General features: G+C 38.1%; 1 protein-coding gene across 1 annotated transcript in view; it reads right to left on the bottom strand.

Moving 5' to 3' along the window:
* LRP4 (LDL receptor related protein 4) overlaps positions 1 to 20909 on the bottom strand; it is an 81176-nt gene extending 60267 nt beyond the window's left edge. The window contains exons 1-2 of the mRNA XM_021716868.1: positions 20807 to 20909; positions 20256 to 20342 (exon numbers count right to left, since the gene is read on the bottom strand). Of these exons, the coding sequence (XP_021572543.1) occupies positions 20256 to 20342; positions 20807 to 20909 (190 nt within the window). The remainder of the gene's footprint in view (positions 1 to 20255; positions 20343 to 20806) is intronic.
* Positions 20910 to 21744: the final 835 nt, after the last annotated feature.

Raw genomic sequence — 21744 nt, 5'->3', positions numbered from 1 at the left:
TCCAGTCTGGGCGACAGTGAGACTCCAACTCAAAAAAAAAAAGAGATCCTCCCACCTCAGCCTCCCAAAGTGCTGGAATTACAGGTGTGAGCTACTGTGCCAACCAGAACATTTTTCTGATAGCATGCTCTCCTCCTGTTCACTGACAGCAATGGTGAGGAGATAGCCCTTATTTCATGAGGATAAGTTATTTGAAATGACTCTAAACTACATCCAAGCTAATCGAGGGACAAATCCACTGTTTCCAGTTCCTTGAGCAACCAACTCAGTAAGCATCTCTCACTGAAGAGGATATATCCACGTAGCAAGACATAACTGACAAAATTGAAAGGAGTCACAGTAACCAGTCACACAGGAAGAGACCTAACTTCATCCAAGAGATGCTAGAAGTCTGGAAAGACCTATAAACAGCCACCATCTAAGAGGGCAGAGCTTGCCTGGGAAATATTCGGGTCAATACAAGAAGGGGTAAGTGGTATGCAGTTGCCAGCAGGAAGAGGCTAGGAGTGAACCCTTTCTTGATACTCACCTGGAGTCACTCGTCCCAGGCTGAGTTGGAAGCACCTGCTCTGTGTCCCAGAGGCCCTTTGTGTTGTTCATTTATTCGACTAGAAGCTTCTTGGCAGTTAGAACTGTGTGCTATACAGCTTTGTATCTGTAGTCACAGTGCATAGTTCAACACTTGGTATGTAGTAGACAATCAAAACAAGTTTGTTAAATGAATGAATGATATATTCCTTTCCAGTCTAGTGAAAGCTGGAGTCAAAGAAAAAAAGGCCCAGAATGTCAAAAATAAAAGTAGTTCTTTCCTACCTAACCGGTACTAAGAGAGAATCCCTTGCCAGACAGTTTCCTGGTCCCATTCAAGTTTGCTCCCTTCTCCTACAAGAGTTCCTTTTAATCACTATATCATATCATCAGGTGGCGAAACTGACACGCCAAGACTATCTATTTCTGCCCCATGGTCTCCTGATCCCTAGAGGCCAGTTTTACTTACTTGGCTGGTCTGAAAATCTATCTGGTGAAGTCTTCTCCTTAGTGGACCCTCTCAAAAGGGACACTAGACACATGATTACTGGTCCCAGCAAGTTCAGCCCTATCTTGGCACTCTTAAACACAGAAAAGAAGTCCTTAACAGTTAGCCTGCAAAGTTATGAGGCAGAAGAGCATAATGTTAAGAACTTGGGAACAAAACTCCAAGGATGCAAATCCTGGGTCTACTAGCTCCTAGCTGTCTGACCCTGGCCAGTTATTTAATCTCATTATACCTTCATTTCTCATCAGGAAAATTGGGATAATAAGAGCCCCAATCTCATAACGGATATTATAAGAATTATTTCGTTCAAAAAAAGCACTTAGTATAATGCCTGGCACTTACTAAGTGCTCAATAAACAATAGCTCTTGCTATTACTATTATACAGGGGTGCCAAAAAAATGTATACACAATTTAAGAGATGTTATCTCTGTACTACTTTTCGAAGTTGAATTGAATAATGGTAGCAATGTGTAATATGACATTTGCTTAATTGTGCTTCTGCCATTTTCTTTGACTGTCCTGCCTGACTAGAATTCATTTTACATTATTCAGTTTTGTGTGAACGTCATACTTAAAATGTGCATCCATTTTTTTTGGTACCATTGTAGATTTGACTCATTCCAGAACTTTCTTATCCAGTCACCTCATGATTAAGACCTGATATTTCAGGACTTGAGATGTCTAAATACCCTAATGTGTAGAAGCAGCAGTGCCATCTCTGTGGACTAAGTTGGTGGCATGAATAACCACAGGAAGAGGTGGAAGAGAATACAGTGGCTAAGGGTCTTGCTTTATTGCCTTTCTCTGGTGGAGTTTGAGGCACATAGGATCCTTTATCCTTGCCTGATTTATCATCAACTAATTCTGAGGAGTCAAGTACAGAGGAGAGAATTCAGAACTTAAAGTACAGAGCAATTCAGAAATGGATTTGTCTCCTCTCTTATGAAATGGGAGTAATAATAGTATCTATTTCACAGAGTTGCTGGAATGTCTAAATGTGATAATATATAAGGGGTTATAGTAAGCAGCTGTTATTGTTTTGTTGTTGTTATGGATTCCATTGTCTTCATCTGGATATATCATCTCTTTCAACCCAGTAATATAGTTGCTACCAGGATGTCTGTATTCAGATCCTTAAAATTCTGCTTGTCCTAACTGCAAGCTGTCAACAGATTTCACAAATCCAACAGGGCTTGCACATGGCTGTGCTCTGTGAAAGGTTGCCCAAAATATCCCTTTCCTCTCCCCCAACATCACCAAACACAAGGTCCACACAGTAACATGTGGCATCAGGGAACAACAAACTGCATTTCCTGGAAGGCTTTTAAAGTCTTTCTCCATTAAAAAGCATCTGCATAATTTCTTATGCATTGAGATTCCTTGAGAAGATATCTGAAAACAGAAAGAGGTCAATCCAAGATGAAATGTAGAGCTTCCCACCCTAGATCTTCTGGGACAGCCTAAATTTAAAATAATCTGTACTGATTAGCATGGGTTTGGGGTTAACAGCTTAGACTCTGGGTTCCAATCCTGGCTCAGTCACTAGCTGTATGACAGCAAACTACCTCAAGTCTCAGTTTCCTGTCTGTAAGACAGGAATTGGATAGTTACTCCCTCATAAGGATATTGTAAGGCCTAAATGTGATGATATACACTAAACAAGGTGCAGGGACTACAGGCACACACCACCATGCCTGACTAATTTTCTAAAAATTTTTTTGTAGTGACGAGGTCTCACTATGTTGTTTAGCCTGGTCTCGAACTCCTGGGCTCAAGTAATCCTCTTGCCTTGGCCTCCCAAAGTGCTAGGATTACAAGAGCAAGCCACTGCATCCGGCAGCTTATAGATATTATACAACCTGGCTTCTCCATTTGGTTTTTATAAGGTTAGAGTCAACCTAACAGAGAAGCTGTCTCTTGTTTTCATCCATGCCTGCAAGGTGGTGGCAGTCTTCCTCCCAAGGCTGGGGCCATGCGAAGGGAATATTTGGAGTCATTATCCCTCTTGTCCCTCAGGCCTGACAGGAAGTGAAACTGCTGAGCTTTGAGAGATCACTGGAGGCACTTAGAACTCTGCAACTTCTTTGTTTCACATGTTGATCAGGTGTCTTCTTCCAATACCCTACTGGGTACCTGCTTGACCCTACATCTAGCCAGGGGGAGGGTCCCTCTCCCCTAAAAAGATGCCGCCTAGAGCCAGGAGCTTCCCAGCTGCAGAAAACCTCCGGTGATAAATCATGCAGCAGCACCTTTGTGTCGCTGCCTCTCAGCCAGATGGGAGGTTTGCTCCAGTCTTTTGTTTCCGGCTTTGCTTGTAGCTCTGATCCTGGACTCTGCACAGAGGTGAGGGAGAGCTCCCATAGGCCAAGTCAGGGTTTGCAGCAAGTCCCAGCCAGGCATTCCCCAGCTGGGTCCCAGGCAGCACCACCCCCTTTATTCTAACCTGTATGATAGGGGGTCTCCTTACGCATTAGGGAGCGGGGCTGGGGAGAGCTTAGTCAATCCACTCAACTGAGAACAAGGAAGGGAATACCCACGAGCAACGAAAGGATGAAGTCTGCTCGAATGGGCGTAAGAGGTGCCCAGGGGCACCCAGGATATTTGCTTCTCACTAAATCAAAAAGAGCAGAACAGAAAATGGAGTCAAACCAGCAAGCCAGCAAGCCAGAGAATCAGCTCTTTTTAGTGGCTGCTCTTGGTTACAGTCAACTTTCTACGGCTCCCAAAAACATCACATCACTGGCACCAACTTAAAAGGAAGAAACAAAGAGACAACAGGGGTCAAACTTCAGGGTGGAGGGACTGGGGCTGGGGGTGAGTTCCGGACTACAGACCTGCATCAATTGTGCCTACACACTGACAGATGTCCTGATTGAAGACGGTGGTCACGAAGAAAGGAGGCACTGCAACAGCCCAGCCCCCAAATTGGGGCAATTACTACCTTATGAGCACTGGAGCCTGACTCCCTTCTCAGGCCAGTGGGAGGGAGAGTTTGGAATTCTAAACTGTTCCAGCTACAAGAGACCCCAGCCAGCACCTCTCACCCCGGGTCACAGCAATCTCCGAGTGAGAGGTTGCAGGCTGTAACCCTGAGCACCTAACAGGGAACTTTTCAGATGAAAGCTCCATTTCCCCAGACCTCTCTCAAGAGAATCAAGGCAGAGTGCACTCCCCTAGATGGAGGCTATAGCTTAATAGACCTCTTTTCTGGAAGTGTGCACTATATTTCGGTTTCATCAGGTTTTCGAGGGAAGAAAGAAGGGGTAAGATTTTTAAAAGAGAAAAGCAAAAACAGGTTGAAGTGAATGACAGACCAAGTCTCTAGTATAGCACACGACACTGTAGCATTATTATTATTATTATTATTATTTTGAGTTGGAGTTTCACTCTGTCGCCCAAGCTGGAGTGCAGTGGCATGCTCACGGCCACCGCAGCCTTGACCTGCTGGGCTCAGGTGATCCTTCTGCCTCAGCCTTCCAAGTAGCTGAAACTACAGACGCACGCTACCACACCTGGCTAGTTTTTTGTGTGTGATTTATTGTAGAGATGAGGTCTCACTAAGTTGCCCGGGCTGGTCTCGAACCCCCGGGCTCAGGCAATCCTATTGCCTCGGCCTCCCAAAATGCTAGAATTACAGGCTGAGCCTCCCAAAATGCTGGAATTACAGGCTGAGCCACTGTGCCCAGCCTGTAGCATAATTATTTCCCTGACTTCCATATCGTAAAGGCAAGAACCATCTCTGATCCTCTTATGCAACCTTGCTAACAGCTAACATTTAGCCAGTGCTATAATAACACAGTTGTTGTCAAGCTCTGTGCTGAATAGTTTAACATACTATCATCTCATTTAATGTTTACAATATTCCTATGTGATAATTCATTACTACTCCCCTACCCCTACTCCATGGCCCCATTTGCAGATAAGAACCATGAAGTTTAGGGAGACTGAGTGTTTTGCACAGGGCCACCAAGAATTGCCAAAGTCAAGATACAAACCTAGGTCTACGGGTGCTTCTTTATTACTGAGCTACACAGGCGTGATCATATTAGTGCTTGACAATGTGTGCTTGCTGAATGAATGAACAAATGAATGGGTGTAGAGCCCAGTTTGGGGAATGCTCCTGGGTGTACTAGGGAAAAAGAACCTGACCCTGGCAGCTCTAAGCTAGAGAGAGAGTGGCAAGCACAAGCAGTCATCAGAGCTATTTATAAAGTCAAACTTGGGCTCTGCCAGCCAACCAGTCAGCGCTGAGCCTTTCCTGGGACACTGGATCTTAACAGGCTAAGGAGTGGACAAGGGCTTCCGCTGCTGAAGATGAGATGGCAATCCAGACACAGTCTGGGGCCCAGATGCCCCATGCCCAGGCAACTGTGACAAAACACAACTCGTGGCTAAGCTGCGTCAAGGAATGCAGAGAGACCATGGCTGCAACAGGCTAACAGACCTAGCCAAGCAAGAGCACAGAACTGTCTCACAATTACGAGATGTGCCCAATCATAAAAAGAAACAAGACTACTTCTTAAAGTGAAATTCTGTTTTTATTTGGGAACCCCCTAGGACTGATTTTTTTTCTTTAAAGGAATAGCAACATAAACAGTTTCTTCCACTCTCCTTCTTAGCAGTCAAGACTAGCAGTAAATCAGCAGAAAAAGCGAGCAAAGAGCTACAAAACACTCTGTTCTCTTGTGACCTCCTGTATTCTTTGCTGGCCCAGAAGATGGACATGCCCAGCGTGCTCTGTATCAGACATGGTGAGACTTGGTTCCCTTGCACCTGTCATTCTTAAAACATGTGCCAGTCCCAAAGATGTTATCTGATATTCAACAGGGTACAGAAGAGGAAATCCAAAATCAGTGACAAGCCAAGCATCTTTCACAAGTCCCATAGATCAGGGACAAGGTCACTCAAGCACCATGACAACCATGGTCATGACAACCATGACAACAGACAGATGGATAGGAGACCAGTCTCAGCTCAATTCTTTTACACTCATTCTCAGATACAACCTTCTATCTACCTAAACACTCCTAGGCAGAATTTTCAACTTTTCACTTACCTGGAAGAGACTTCCAGAGACAAACACAGTTTTCACTCTTCAAATGGTTATAGATAGATAGTTCACTGCTAGCTGAGATCAGTTCTGCCTAACTGACCTCCACCACATTTATCACAACTGTCATCTCCCTGAGCCCCTGGAATTCAGTGTCAGGGGTCTTCATAGTGGTATTCTTGGTTGTGCCGGTTCCATGTTCTACAACTGCGCAGTCTCACTGATGAACTGTGAACCTGTCCCCTTCCGGCCTCCAAGGATGGCTCAGGATCAGCCCAGGTGAGGTATAAGTCTTCCTGCCACTGACTAGCCTCACACACGTGCATAGAAAACCTCCCATACTTAGAAGTTTCATTCAACTTTTTTCCTTAAAAAAAGAACCCAGCCGGGCTCGGTGGCTCAGCCTGTAATCCCGCGCCTTTGGGAGGCTGAGGTGAGTAGATTGCTGAGCCCGTGGGTTCGAGACCCGCTGGGCAGCGAGACTCATCTCTACAATCAATCAAAAAATCAGCCGGGCGTGGTAGCGCATGCCTGTAATTCCGGCTACTTGGAAGGCTGAGGCGGAAGGATCGCCGGAGCCCAGCAGGTCGAGGCTGCGGTGGCCGGGAGCGGCCATTGCACTCCAGTCGGGGCGACAGAGTGAGACTCCAACTCAAAAAAAAAAAAAAAAAAAGAAGAACCAAAACCCAATTCAGCAAACCTGAATTTAAATTTCTAGCTATACCTTAGTATCATCAGTTTAAACAGAATTTATGAGGTACACATCAACTAAAGAATTTAAATATACTTAGATCTTTTAGAGGTGTATTTTAAAAATAATACAAAAATACGACACCAATATAAAATGTTTTCTACCTGTTCCTGAACAGAAAGAATGGTAAATTCATTTTGCAGAAAATTAAAGTGAATTGCTTACGATTAGAAATAAAACAACTGTGTTTATATTTAAAGATTGATATCAGAGAGTTATGATTTAAAACTACAGGAAGAAAGAGTCTGCTAATAGACTGGGTGTAATCTGAAAATTAATAGTCCTGAGAACATTGTTTCTCCTAGCATATACCAGTGTCAGAGGTTAAGTTAATACTAAAGAGGATTTATGGACTTCTCTAAGATTCTGTAAATGTTAAACCTGTCTTCTTTTAGATTAGTAGCCAACTAAGTAGCTATTTAGTATAACTCCACCTAGTACATGTCATCACTAACTTAGAAGCAAGCCTCTTTGAGTCTAGTTGAAAAAGCATTTTCTAAACTTCGTGGAACACTCAGCCTGGAACATACTTTCCAGGAAATAATTGACAAGTATTACACATATGCTCTATGACTAAAAAGTTTTGGGAAGTACAACATGTTGTAATTCCCCCTTTCAGGGTCCCCAGTGCTCACTGGTTATTAAAGGTAAAAATTCTTGCTGTAAAGAAAACTGGAAGGGTATTGTCCAATTCTGCAGGAATTCAGATTTCTTTTGTGTTCGACACACCTGCTAAATTCCCAGACAACAGTGAATTGTGTGGGACATAGGTTTGGGAGATTATGTTATGGGTTTGTAAAACATGGCTGCCTACAAATATTTTTAAATGGATTGCATGTTATGCTTAAAATAGGACATTCAAATATATTTCTTCTAGAATGTGGAATCATATAGCTATCTATCTATAGATACAGTCTATATAGTCATATATAGATCTAACATCTCTGCTCTTAAGTATTCAGGCTTCAGGAAATACGTTACTATTCAAGAAGTTAAATGACTAAAGATATTTTAAACTCTGTAGTAACTGCCATGAATGAAGTGACTTAGAAATCTTCAAAACACATCTCATTGCTTTTTGGCAGAAATTTTGCCATTTTTTTCCAGCATTTTAAAAATTGTGGTAACAACACATATTACACAAAATTTACTATCTTAACTATTTTTAAGTATACAGTTTAGAGGTGTTGCGTACATTCGCATTGTTGTGCAACCAATCCCCAGATCTCTTCGTCTTGCAAAACTGAATTTTCTCTCATCTTAAATACACCATATTTCTACATACTTTCTAAAAATGAAAAGAAAGGGGACAGCTGTTAGGTAATTTATAAGTATGTAACAGTGTATGAAAACCAAAAGCCTTTCATATTATCTAATAAGATAAAGAGTTTAAGAGCTCCTGTTCTCTTCTAAACCTCTCCCTTCCAATGTTTTCTCCACAATTCCCTGTACAAATGAATGGTTTATTGGGACTTATTAACTCTTGCTGGCTTAGCACTAGCCTACAGCACAAGTGGGTCAGAAGAGGCCTGGGAATATGTCCAGGATCATCAAATTCTAATTTACAACCAATAACATGATTTAGAAGTGGGTAAGATATCAACTGCTGCATCAGTGATTCCAATTTGTTTCTTTTATAGTTAGAGCACCATAAATAAGAAGCTGACTGTGCTGATCTTATCTCTGTAGTCAAGCATTCAAAGAAAACCACAGAACATTACTCAAAACATAGGAGAGCATATACTATATAAAGCCGAGGCTCCTCAGTTGCAGACACCCTACAATGTGAGCTAGTTTCTGATTCTTTTACTAGAGTCAAATAAGTAGCCACCACACATACAAGGACTCTGATAAATAATTGCTACTTATTCAGCATGGTTTACCCTATGCAAATTACTTGCTTAATTTTTTTTATTTTAAAATTTATATTTTTCTCAGCAATCTAAAAACTTAGCATTGGTTTCCAAACTGCTTCTGAGACAGTGAGCAAATTCCAACATATAAAGATGAATAATGTTGTACATGAAAGAGAGAGTTACTCAGTAATCTTAGTTAAAATTAAATTCTCACTTCTTACTAACTTGCTAGATGAATTTACTCATAGTCTGCACTAATATTTAACAAGTACTTACTTACCAGTCAGGCTCTACTGGTTAGCTACAGTTGGTATTAATTCTTAATGAATGTACCGCCCATTCTAATTGTTCTGTAACTATGTTACTCTGGTTTTGGAATGTCACTATTGCTTATAATTTATAACTTTTCAACGTTCTTGTTTTCATCTCTATTAGCACAGTAGTTGGTAGGTAATTATTTGCCTGTTTGTTTGCTTTTCTATAACAGGAATTTATGTCAGTTAACTTTGAGGTTTTCCCCATCACCATCATAGTCCCCACTCTCCATAAATTTGAAGTCATTGATGAAATAAAATAAAATGTGGTGACTTTCCTAAAAGAAAATGGGGTCCCCTCTTTCTGTAATTACAATGTGGACAGACTTAAAAGCTCCCCTTGTTTTGTAATATTTAAATTTGTTGAAATCTGTCCCTGAAATGTTTTCTTTTTTTTTGAGTTGGAGTCTAACTCTGTCACTCAGGCTGTTTCATTTTAGGCAATCCAAGTTTTCACTGTTTGTGGATGCGCCACAGTTTCATATAACAAAAGTTCTTACTTCATCTTACTTGAGTTACTTAAATAAAATGTTTCTTTCAGTGTGACACAGTAGCAACATTTTGTCCTGTCTGAAGACCTTTCCCTGAATTGCTTTGTATTACAAAACTGTCTTCAAACAGATAACCACAAACATTTGAAATTTCAGGGGTTCAAAAGCTTTGTTCACATTAAAGTGCTAGAAAGTTATTACAATTCCAACCCATTTCCAGTTCCCAGGCTTACTGAATTGCTGACTCATGCTGACTCATGGATCAGTCTTATCCCTGCATGCTTCTTATTTATAACCTGAACCAGATTCTCAAGTCATTTCTTTAAAATAATTTTAAGGAAATAAAGCACTCACACAAAAAATCTACCATCATCAGCTTTGACTGATATTTTGAGCCCTGTTCTTCATTTACCAGAAATATTTCCATTCAGGTTGGAAAAGTCATCAAATATATAACAGATATAAAAGATACAGCTCCCAGACCTATCATAATAATATTTAAATTTTATATAGTATGAAGGGTGACCCAAAATATCAAATTATCTTTTGGAGAGTGAGCCTCTTGTAGTACACTCAGAATTTGATCCTCTGGAGCAAATGGTCAACCAAAGTTTTTATCTGGAAGTTTTGAGAAGGTTACATTATGATTTACGGAAAAAACATTCCAAATTGTGACAAAACAGTAACTGGTTCTTCCACCATGGCAACACACCTGCCCATATCATACTGAGTGTTCAGCAGTTTTTAACCAAAATAAGCATGTTCCCATGACCCACTCTTTCTATTCACCCTATCTAACCCTGAGAAATTTTTTTTGTTTCCCTGGATTAAAAAGTCCTCAAAGGGAAATGTTTTGTTGATATTCAGTGATCTATCATAGAAACAAAGAACTGAATACCACATGTTCTCACTCATAAGTGGGTTCTGAACTTTTATCACAATACTACAATAGAGGGATTCGCAGTAGTGGGACACTGCTGGGGAGAGGAGGGGAGGGGCACATCATAACACTAAGAGAACCTGATCCAAAACCAGGGGAAGTAAGGACCAGTGGGATACCCAAACTTCACCTGTACGTACACTTATGTACCTAATCCTGACGTGTACCCCACATCTTTCAAATAAAATTTTAAAAAATTAAAAATAAAGAAAAGAAAAGAAAGAGATGAAACAAAACAGTAGAAGCCCCAAAAAGGCATCCAAGTTGACAAGTTCAAAAACTGTTTTGAGCAGTGGAAAAAGCATCTTGATAAGTGTATTGTATCAGAGAGTACTTTGAAAGTGACTACAGTTTAAACATATAGGAATAAATACAATTTTTAATAAATGAATTCCAGGTTTTTTGGGTCTCTCCTCATAAAATATTTTGCATATATTTGCTCACATAAACTGCATAACCACAGAGTTCTGCTTATAGAACAAACAATTGCTAGAATAAGGCCTACCTCTAGGTCTCTATTCTCAGGGTCATTCCACAACTCCTGCCTCCGTAACTATTTTCCTCTATCTATAAGAAGCTTTCCTCTATCTATAAGTTTGAATCATCTCACATTCTGAGACAAATGATGGCTCAAAGCAAAAAGCATGTAGGTATCTCTTGCCGAACTAGGCATATGGTTCAGTGTTGCATTCACCCTGGCTGAAGATGGGTCAGAGATTATTGTCTAGTTCCTTTGTTTCCAATCTCTAGTATCCAGTTCCTTAGTTGAGCCACTTTCTACTAGTGTTCTAATCCCATAGCCTATTCAATTCCTCCTGCTTCTTAAATCACTAACTCCATTTCTAGCCTTTGCCAAGAAAACAATGGATTTATGTCTTTAGGAAACTAAGAAACTGAGAAAGAATTTAAGGTTGGTTTGACCCAATCTCCAGTGCCTCCACTGACTTACTCATAAGGAGGAAAATCTGTCACAGTGATAATGTTCTTTGTGATGTTATCAAAAGATAAAAACTAAACCAGTGCATTGGCATATTAATTTCAGATATTAAGCAAAAATATATGGGCCAGACCTTTGGAAAATGGAATGTTTCAAAAGGGAATTGCCTCTCTCTGGTGGTATGCACTCCTTAGCTAGCATGAACAATTAGAAAGGATTGATGATTCGATAATCATTTCTCAATCTTCAACAAATGTGTTTTATCACTAGTATTTGACACAGCTGATCACTATCATCTATCCCCGAATTATTGTAATAGTCTCCCAGCAGGTGTCTATCTTACAAGAGTTGGTCTAATAAAATTGGTAATAGTTGTATAGACTCTTGCAAAGAACTAGTGAATTAATTGATTAGGAAGCAGGACAAATTATACAGGTAACGGAATTAAGAGGATTGTAGAAAATGATTCAAGTGAGGATCTGGGTACTGGAGGCTGGAAACAAAGGGATTATATAATATTCCATGCCTCATTTGTAGTCAGGATGATCACAGACAATAAATGTAAGTACCTCTTATCTATCCATCATTCTAAATCTTCACACTTATGCCCATTAAAAGGTAATGAATGTTTAAATCAAATTTTATACATGTATACACAAAAGGCTAGAAAAACTATTTCTCTGGGACTCCACACACTTTATGAGTGACCCTGATTAAAAACTGCAAGAGTATGTTTTAAAGGGAAACCTTTTAAATGGCTTTTCAACTTATAGTAGACATTTTGGCATCCTCTGAACTGTTGGTACCTGCCCTGATGCCCAGCTATCTCAGGTGCGTTGTTCCTGAACAGCTCTTCCACCAGGTGCCTACAGGTGTCTTTATCATCTTCAGACTTTACTCAGATGTCATCTTCTCAGTGAAAGCTATTCTTGATGATCTTATTTAATAATGCAAGTGTCTCCATTATCTTTATGACCTTTCCTTACCTTTTTCTTTCTACTTAGCCCTTATCTCCATATTACGTATTTACTTACTTATTTATTGTCCTTGTCTCCCCACCAGTAAATAAGCTCCACCAAAAATGGGATTTGAATCTGCTTATTCACTGCTATATCCTCAGTTAGTTAATAATATATTCGTTCAGAGAATGACAGAATATTCAGTGCATAAATGGTAAGTGTATGATGGTTAGACTGGACTGCTTTGAAGTTCCCCTTCAAGTATACAATCTGTTACCAATTTTCACTTATAAAATCCAATGTGCATATTGACCTATTTCTTTCTAAAAATGTCTTAAATTGTAACCAAGAATAAATCGATACTAAAGTTACAAATATGTTCAAGTAATATTTTGTGGATGGTTGTTTTCCAGATCTTCCATTTTGTCAAGTCATAAAGTTTTACCGATGTTCTTAAAACCTTAAAAAGAAGCATTTGATTAAAAAAATTATTTGTCCATTGGCCTTTGTCTTATCTTATCAAAATATCTAATGCTTTCTTCCTTCTCTTTCTGGCACTTGCCTTAAATTGCCAACTTTGCATACTACTGCTATCCTCTTAGCTCTAGGTCTCCTCTGACATGGATTCTGGCATATTTAGGTTGATTTTGAGTTTGTTTGCTTGCTTGCTTGTTTACTATGGTACAACAACTCCTTTTCCTGACTCATATTTTATTGTTTTTTTATATCTATAAAAATATCTTTTTATTGCAATAACAGCAGAAGAAGAATAATATTTTCTATGAAGGATATCTGAGGAAATCGTGCATCATTATGAAATGTATGTAAAATCTGGCAAATATATTCTCACTAAAGAAGAAAGCTATCAAGTGTCATTTTCTCTGAATCCTTTCTATTTATCTCAGAGTATGAAGTGGCATTTGCAGTTCCCGTTACATTAAAAAAAATTGCTGAATGTCAGTTGACATAAAAGACATTATGTACTTCAAGTACAAAGTTTGATTCATTCTCTTTTTCTCCCTTGGCACAGTTGGGACTGTCATAAATCAACTTTAAGAAATACACTATGATCTTTTTAAAATTTAAAATTAAATTTAGTAACAAAATCTGATTTGATACAGATTTTTTTAGTTCAGACTTGCACACAGGATTTTTAAAAAAACCTTTCAACAGAAAAGTGCATGTTAATTTTTTCTCTGCCTTCCCAATGATGAAGTTTATTAATGCAGATGACTTTCTAATGTAGTATATTAACAAAAGACCATGAGCTCTATTGAAGAAGGAAAAGGAGAAAACTTTATTTTCAGAGGACAATCTACAGATTGGAGAACGTAGTCTCCAGGGAAACAGAAAGCACACCCTCCAAAGAAGGGTGGGAAAAAGCTGGCATCTATGTCTTGTAGGGTCTGCAGTACATGCATATTTAGCAAGTTTGGGGAAAATCTATGAATATTTATGATGAAAGTCAAGTGTGCAGAGTAGGAAAACATATGAGAAAGGACTCTCCCCTTCCCCCCAAAAAGAAGAAAAACAACAGAACTATCTTTTGGAGGACAGGCCTCTTGCAGTACAGGCATTCCCTACTAGGTAAGCATTCTAGGAATCCATTGGCATCAGTGTGCCAGTTAGCGTTGTTGTAAGAGGCTGCAGTTGGTTTCGGTGAGCTTTTTTAGTTCCTTTCAACGCCTTTGCCCATTTCATGATGGATGATTTACGAGTGCACCTGCCCACACTGAGTGTTCAACAATTTTTGACCAATGATGGCAAGACCTCCGTGCCATACCTTCCCTATTTACCCGATCCCATCATTTTTGTTTGTTTGTTTCCCCAAATGAAAAAAAATCCTTAAAGGGAATCATTTTGCTGATGTGGAAGAGGTAAAACAAAAAATAGCAGAAGCACTAAAAGAACAAAATTGATGAATTCAAAAACTGTTCTGAGCAGTGGAGAAAGCATCTCAATAGGTGTATTGCATCAAACAGAGAATTTCATCCCACTCTGATACACTTTTATGCTTGAAAATCTTATAGTCATCACTCATACTTTATCTGACGAAATATGTACATGTAGAAATTAAAAATTTTAAATATTGCATGACTCACAAATATCTGAGTGTTAGAAAAAGTTCTGTATCAAGAAATCATCATAATATTTGTTCACAATTGATCAAAACAAAGTAAATATTATATATTTTGTTGTATAAATTATTCATCATAAAAAGCAACATATTTAGAAATGCATCTGTAATTGATTTATTTGTGGTGGTGTATTTCCAATGAGTTTAAATGTGTATGAGTATTATTCTTTGCTAGGTTTGACAGCATAAATTCTATCGCTATAAATGTAAGGGTTGAGAAACTATGTTCACATAAGTAAATAAAAGTGCAAAGAGATTTTCTAGTGCACTGTCATTCAGTTCCTTAAATTCCATCCAAGTTTTATGACAAAAGGCAAATAATTATTTTTCACCCAAATTATTTTTAATGCTATATTGGCTGTCAATTTTACTATGTCTTTCTTTAATATTCTTGAAAGTAAAGAAGTGAAAACAACCAGACTTTCAGAAAGATTTCTTATCAACTCATTAGAGTCACTTATTTTCATATCACTGTCACCAATATTGCTAATCCCTTTGTTTGGTGCCATAAAGGTTTTGCCACTTGCATGTGGGTAAATTTGAAAATGGATAAGAAGTGTGCCTTTACTGTGTAAAAATGGGAGAAAAGTGATTTTTAAGGGGCTCTTTGGACCTCAAGTGAGTTCTCAGAAAGATATACTTCAAGAGATTATATATATACATATATATATATCATATATATGTATATATCTAATCTAATAGTTAATTTCCTTAAAATTATTATTTATACCATTTGCTCCTTGAAAATTTTTTATGTACCCCAGGGATACATGTGCCTCAGTTTGAAGAATATTGCTTTTGAGCACCTGAAAATAGTAATGACTATGTAGAGGAAGATAAAAGTCTCTGAAAACAGGATTAGATATTTGGAGAAGAAAGAGTAAAAGACATTGTAGAAAAATTGTCACTTTTAATTATTTATTTTAATGGTAGAAATATGGAACAAACCTAGAAGTTGCCTTTGAACATCATAACAGAAACCAAGATGTCTTAATACCCAGGAGAGCATTTTTATTTGTAACTGCTGAGTGGATCCTACTCTTACTAAAAGCTGTCTTATATTTTCTTATATCACATGAATATAATGGATTTTTCTCAAAAATATTAATACAATGCATAGCTAAAGAAAAATATTACGCTTTCATATGATTCTTGTTGGCCTCTCCAACTCAACAAAAATTGTGTGTGTGTGTTGCAGAATGGTGGGGGTCAAGTTATTACAAAACATTTGCAAGTAAAACAGAAGATATTTTTCTAATTCCTGGCATTAGCTGATCTTTGTATAAAATTATTGTTCAATCACACATTGACTGTGAGGTGTAGCTTATCTTCAGTTATACTTAAAAAAAAAAAAACACACCTGAATGGTGCACTTCAAATGTGTGAAAATGGTATCGTATGTAAATTACACCTCAATAAAATTGTCGTTGTTTTTGGAGATGAGTAACTATCATCGCAATAGAATAGGAACCAGTGATTTAAGGACAGTTTTACACAAGAGATCTTTCATGCATAAAGATTAAGGAGAAGGTCAAACATGGTGGGTCACACCAGTAAATCCCAGTACTTTGGGAGGTTGAGGTGCAAGGATTGTTTGAGCCCAGAAGTTCAAGACCAGTCTAGGCAACACCACGAGACCCCATCTCCACAATAATAATAATAACAGTAAATTAGTCAGGCTGGAGGAATGCACCTGTAGACCCAGCTACTTGGTGGGGACTGAAGCAAAAGAATTGCCTGAGCACAGGAGGTCAAGGCAGCGGTGAACCGTGATCCTGACACTGCACTCGAGCTTGGGTGACAGAATGAGACTCCCCTTCAGAAAATTTTTTTAAAAGATTGAGGAGAGGGTGTGGAAAGAATCATACTTATATAATCATGCACACACATATATATACAACTTTAAAAGAATACATTTTTCATGGTTTCCTACAATTTTATTTAATTTCATTTATTTTATTTATTTATTTACTTATTTATAGTAGAGACGAGGTCTTGCCAAGTTGCCCGGGTTGCTCTTGAACCCGCGGGCTCAGGCAATCCACTTGCCCCGGCCTCCCCAATTGCTGGGATTACAGGCTGAGCCACCGGGCCTGGCTACAATTTAAAAACGACATAGTATTCTCTAATTTTTAAAAGAGGCAGTTAAGAACGAACTTCTGCAAAGCAAAAGAAACCGTCAAGAGAGCAGGGAGACAGCCCACAGAATAGGAAAAAGTATTTGCCAACTGTATATCTGACAAAGGCCTGACAACTAGAATCTACAAGGAACTCAAATAAGCCAAAAGGAAAAAAACAAACAGCCCTTTTAAAAACTGGGCAAAAAACATAAATAGACACTTCTCAAAAGAGGATATACGGACAGCCCACAGACACATGAAAAAGTACCCAGCCTCACTCATCATCAGAGAAATGCAATTCAAAACCACACTGAGATACCACCTAATCCTAGTGAGAATGGCCATCATTAATAAAACAAACAACAACAGATGCTGGAGAGGATGTGGAGAAAAAGGAATGCTTCTACACTGCTAGTGGGAATGCAAACTAGTACAACCTCTTTGGAAGACAGTGTGGCAATTTCTGAAAGAACTAGAAATTGACCTTCCACATGACCCAGCAATTCCCCTATTGGGAATAAAGCTGGAGGAACTCAAATCATTCTACAAAAAAGATTCCTGCATACGTATGTTTGCTGCAGCTCTATTCACAATAGCAAAAACATGGAACCAACCATGTTGTCCATGAAAGCTGGACTGGATAAAGAAAATGTGGCACATATACACAATGGAATATTATGCAGCCATAAAGAAGGATAAATATATAGACTTCGCAGCAACTTGGATGCATTTGGAGTCGATCATACTCAGTGATCTATCACAAAACAATTAACAGAGTACCATATGTTCTCACTCATAAGGGGACCTTGAACAATTATAACACTAAGAAAGCATCTGGCAGTAATAGGAAGCTCTCAGGGGAGGGAGAGTGGGATTGGCAGTTGGGGGAGGCTCCTGGGGGAGGGAGGGGCATACCTCATCAACAAGGGTACCTGCATAATCAATGTTTGTACACCTAACCCTGAATTGTACCCCACATCTTTATAATAAAAAATAAATTAAAAAATAGCAAAGAATGAAAATAATTTTTTTAACTTTTTCCTTATATGCAGCAATTTACATATTGTCATATATATGTATCTGCGATTTCCTAACTGACCAAATGGGTACCTAAAACAATAGGAATAATTCAGAAAATGTTGACGCTAGAAGTAACATAAAGGCCCATCTGATCTGATACTAATTTTACAGAGAGCATAAGAGATTCAGGCAGCTAAAGATACTGCTCAGAAAAGTTGTGAAAGGCAAAGTGGGACTTGTCACCAATTCCTTTACCTAATGGTAGAGTACCTTACCCCAGTGCCCTGCCACCACACCCTACAGAAGCTGCTTGAATTTGGAAAAGTGGAAGGTAAGTAAAAGCTTATAAATTAAGATCTATTTGAAAGTAAAGATTAAAATAATTCAAAAGTGGCAAAGTGAACATATAAGAACATATAAGAAAAAGAAATAAACACTATAGAAAATTTCAAGATAAACTATATAATAATATCCAAAAAAGAAGAAAGGCGAAAGATAAGTCAGATAACAAATGAGTCCACTGAAACACAGCAGCCCTAAAAGAGTCTCTGGCAGCAAGCAGAGAAATGTCGCAGTAGACAAACTGTCATCTTGAGTCATGAAGGACTGGGTCAAGGAGGCCAAACTGTTGGGTGGGGGAGAGAAATGGTGAGTGATCAGATACCTTCATCACCAAGGACCTCTGTGGAAAGCCTCAGTGTTCATTCCTCAAATGGAAATACTACGTGTAGAGCACACATAAAAAGACATATCAAAAAATTTCAGAAAAAGAATAAACAATCAGTTAAGTCATAATTTTTCATGAGGTCTACTTTATTGGTGGTATACATACCACTAAATAATTCCAACTCAATATCCATGATTGTCACTGAAAGTATAAATAATTGCTCATACTTGTTTTTAAAAGCACCTAAAATCACTTTTCAATAATGTATCTCACAAGTTTAGAACATTGTATGAGTTGATTTCTATATTTTATTCAAAGACATGTAAACTCAGAAGCATTATCTTTTCAGGGTTCTCACATTAATGAAACATTTATGGAGTAACAGCCCTTTCTACACATCTGGCAAAGGAAAACTTCAAGCTCTATCCAAGCTGTCAAAACTGAGGCTGCCCCAACATTTGTAGGGCCAGGGGCAAGAGTACAAAAGAAGGCTCATATACCATATGTCTGTTTAGACGGTATAAATCAATGATAAACTATTTAATAAAAGATGCCCATCTCCTACATTGCTAAATGCACCTTCAAAACAATAACATTTAAAATATCTAACTAAAAGCCAACAAAATATCAAAGACAGTATATTAAATTATTATAGAACATATGTCATCTTGTGGATCTGTTAGTAATGTTTAGAAAACTTATAAGACAAATACAAAATTCAGAAATAAAAAAATTTACTTTTATTGCCTTGATTTCATCATGGTAGCTAATTATATTATTATAATTAATATTTTCATAGTTTGCATTCTCTTGATAGTAACAATCTAAAGGATTAAAAATAACATGCAAACGTATTCAAAATATAACAAGTTTAAATATAATTTCATCAGAAGTGTAAACCAAGGGAAAAGTAAAAACAAAGTAGTGAAATATTTTATATACTTATTAAACTTATTCTAAAATATTCAAAATTATCTAAATTTACAGGAACATCTCCGTATATGTATCCATATTTTAAATCAATGACTTTACAATTAGATGTGTCTTTATTTAATTTAGAAAACTTTGTTAAGTTTATTCTATCTTTTTCTAAAAATACCACCAATTTTGCAAATCAGCAGCAGGAAAAGGATGCTATGTTATACAAAAGTGATGTAACCTTAGTTAAAACTATCAATTCACTATCTGGGCATGGTGGCTCACACTTGTAATTTCAATTCACTTTGGGAGGCCCAGGAGAGAGGATTACTTGGGCCCAGGAATTTTAGACCAGCCTAGGCAACATAGTGAGACCTTGTCTCCAAAGAAAACCAAAAAACTGACCAGGCATGGTGGTGCATGCCTCCCAAGTTCCAACTACTTGGGAGGCTGAGGAGGAAGGATTGCCTGCACCCAGGAGGTTGAGGCTGCAGTGAGCCATGATAGTGCCACTGCACTCTAGCCTGGGCAACAAAGTAGATCTAACTCAGAAAACAAAACAAAATAAAAAACCTATTGATTCAGAAGCTCTGTGGAGTACCATATAGTAACTGTGAAGTTTAAATTTGGTTAAATAACATAGATTCTCTTTACTATAAAATTTGAGGGAAAATCCCAAAATGTTATGACTTTTACATATATAGGAAAAAAAATAGTTCTAGTCTCACCATAAGACCTCTAGTTTATAGTGACTTATCTAAAATCAGGTGTTAAAGTCATACCTCCTATTTTCTAAATCAAATTATTTTTAACCTTACCTTATAGAAAATCCAATCAGTTCCAATTACCCTGGTGTGTAGTTATAGAAGATTTATAAGCAATAAACCAAAAATTATGATGATGATTGTGTTCACTTTTATATCAATTCATAAATCTCAGAGTCACAGAAAATAACCAACAATTACATTATTTTTAAAACACCACAGAAGTACTTATATCAGGCAATATGTAAATTGTTCTGGTTTTGAGAGGCAAAACCAACATACAATTATTTATACCTCTTAAGGCTTTCAAAAGAGCAGTCATCCAAACAGCATGTGTAATTGTGGTCTGGATGAGACAGGAGTAGAATGGAAAAGAGCTCCCTGAACAAAAACAGGAAACACGTTTTCCCAATGCAGCAAGTCCTGCACAATCTCATGGATCAATTTACTAATGAAACTAATCATAACTAAGCCTTGAATTCACATTGAACATGTGACAAGTCTGTAATCCACAAGCTAATATGTGTCCAGTAAGACCAATTCACTATTTTTCTCGGTATCATTACTGAGTGTCATAAATAAAGTGATTCTCATTGGAATAAGAGATTGGCTGTCTCGTTCTGCATTGTAGTGTCAAGACTGAACAAGATTCCGGAATCTTGTTGTGCAAGACTGATAGTGCCGATAATGGTTGAGAAATTTTGTCTTTTCATGCTGATCTCTAATTGTCTTTGTTCTTTTGCAGCCTTCTTTAATGTGCCCTCCTCCCCATATTTCTATATCATCCTGTCAATTTTTCTGTTCTTGATTTTAGTTTGGCAGCACATTTGCGTCAGAGTGGTTACAAGTGGTAGAGATCTCTGTGGAGCCCTCTGGCCCGGTTCCCCCAGATCCCTGCTCCACTGTTGCCAGGTCACAGGTCTGGTAAGTATGTGCGCAGACACGCATGCATGCGTAGCTGTTTCTGAATCACGGATTCGTCATAAGTTCTTCTGCATGATATCAACAACCACCAAAATCTCACCGCAGTTTCCCCAAGGCTGAATATTTTCATCTCAAAAAGAGGCATGAAGAATATTCCAAGACTTTTACTACACAAAGGAATTGGTGAGGCAGTAAAATCATTTTATTTGAAATAACAATAAAAAAGCCAACTTGGAGTGCAGCAAGAAAGGATTAGACCACCACAAAACTAGTCTTACTGGAATTGATTCCAAGAATGTAAGAAGCTATTGGGAGGCAATATGTTTTGTGGAACCAAAATTGAAGGTGGGTGGGGAGGTGAGTAGGCAAGTAAAGACAGGCATGAGGGACTTGAATTTTCATCATCTTGATTATGATATTTTTGAGTATTAACTATGCTTGGCAAGCAAAGAGTCGTCAAAGGTCTAATAACCAAGTGTGAACTTCACACACCTAAATCTCCTGCGATCGTTCTTGACAATACTTGGCAATCTGCTCTGTAAATGGGTTTTAAACAAGTACTCACAATGATGAAACCTTATAGAGGGACAAATTGCGGTAAGAAAAGCATGTTGTTGATGTCAAAGAACCCAGCCTGTTACTGTAATGCTAGCAACACATTTTATCAACACTGACTGTGGTCCTGGCCACAGACTAATTTCTGATGCCTGCTTTTTCAATTATCACCCAATGTGCCTTGGAGAAATGTGGGAACCTTAGGTATATTTAAAGATTGACAAATTAATTCAATTAGAGAAATAGAAACTCAGAAATGTAGAATATAACTTTGATGCATTGACTTGTATCAACAAGGAACAAA

The sequence above is a fragment of the Carlito syrichta genome, unplaced genomic scaffold (assembly GCF_000164805.1).
Source record: "Carlito syrichta isolate Samal-C Ts95f unplaced genomic scaffold, Tarsius_syrichta-2.0.1 Scaffold309042, whole genome shotgun sequence".
Classification (NCBI taxonomy): Eukaryota; Metazoa; Chordata; class Mammalia; order Primates; family Tarsiidae; genus Carlito; species Carlito syrichta.
Note: the sequence above shows the minus strand (reverse complement) of the source record. Positions and strands in the feature narration are given on the sequence as shown.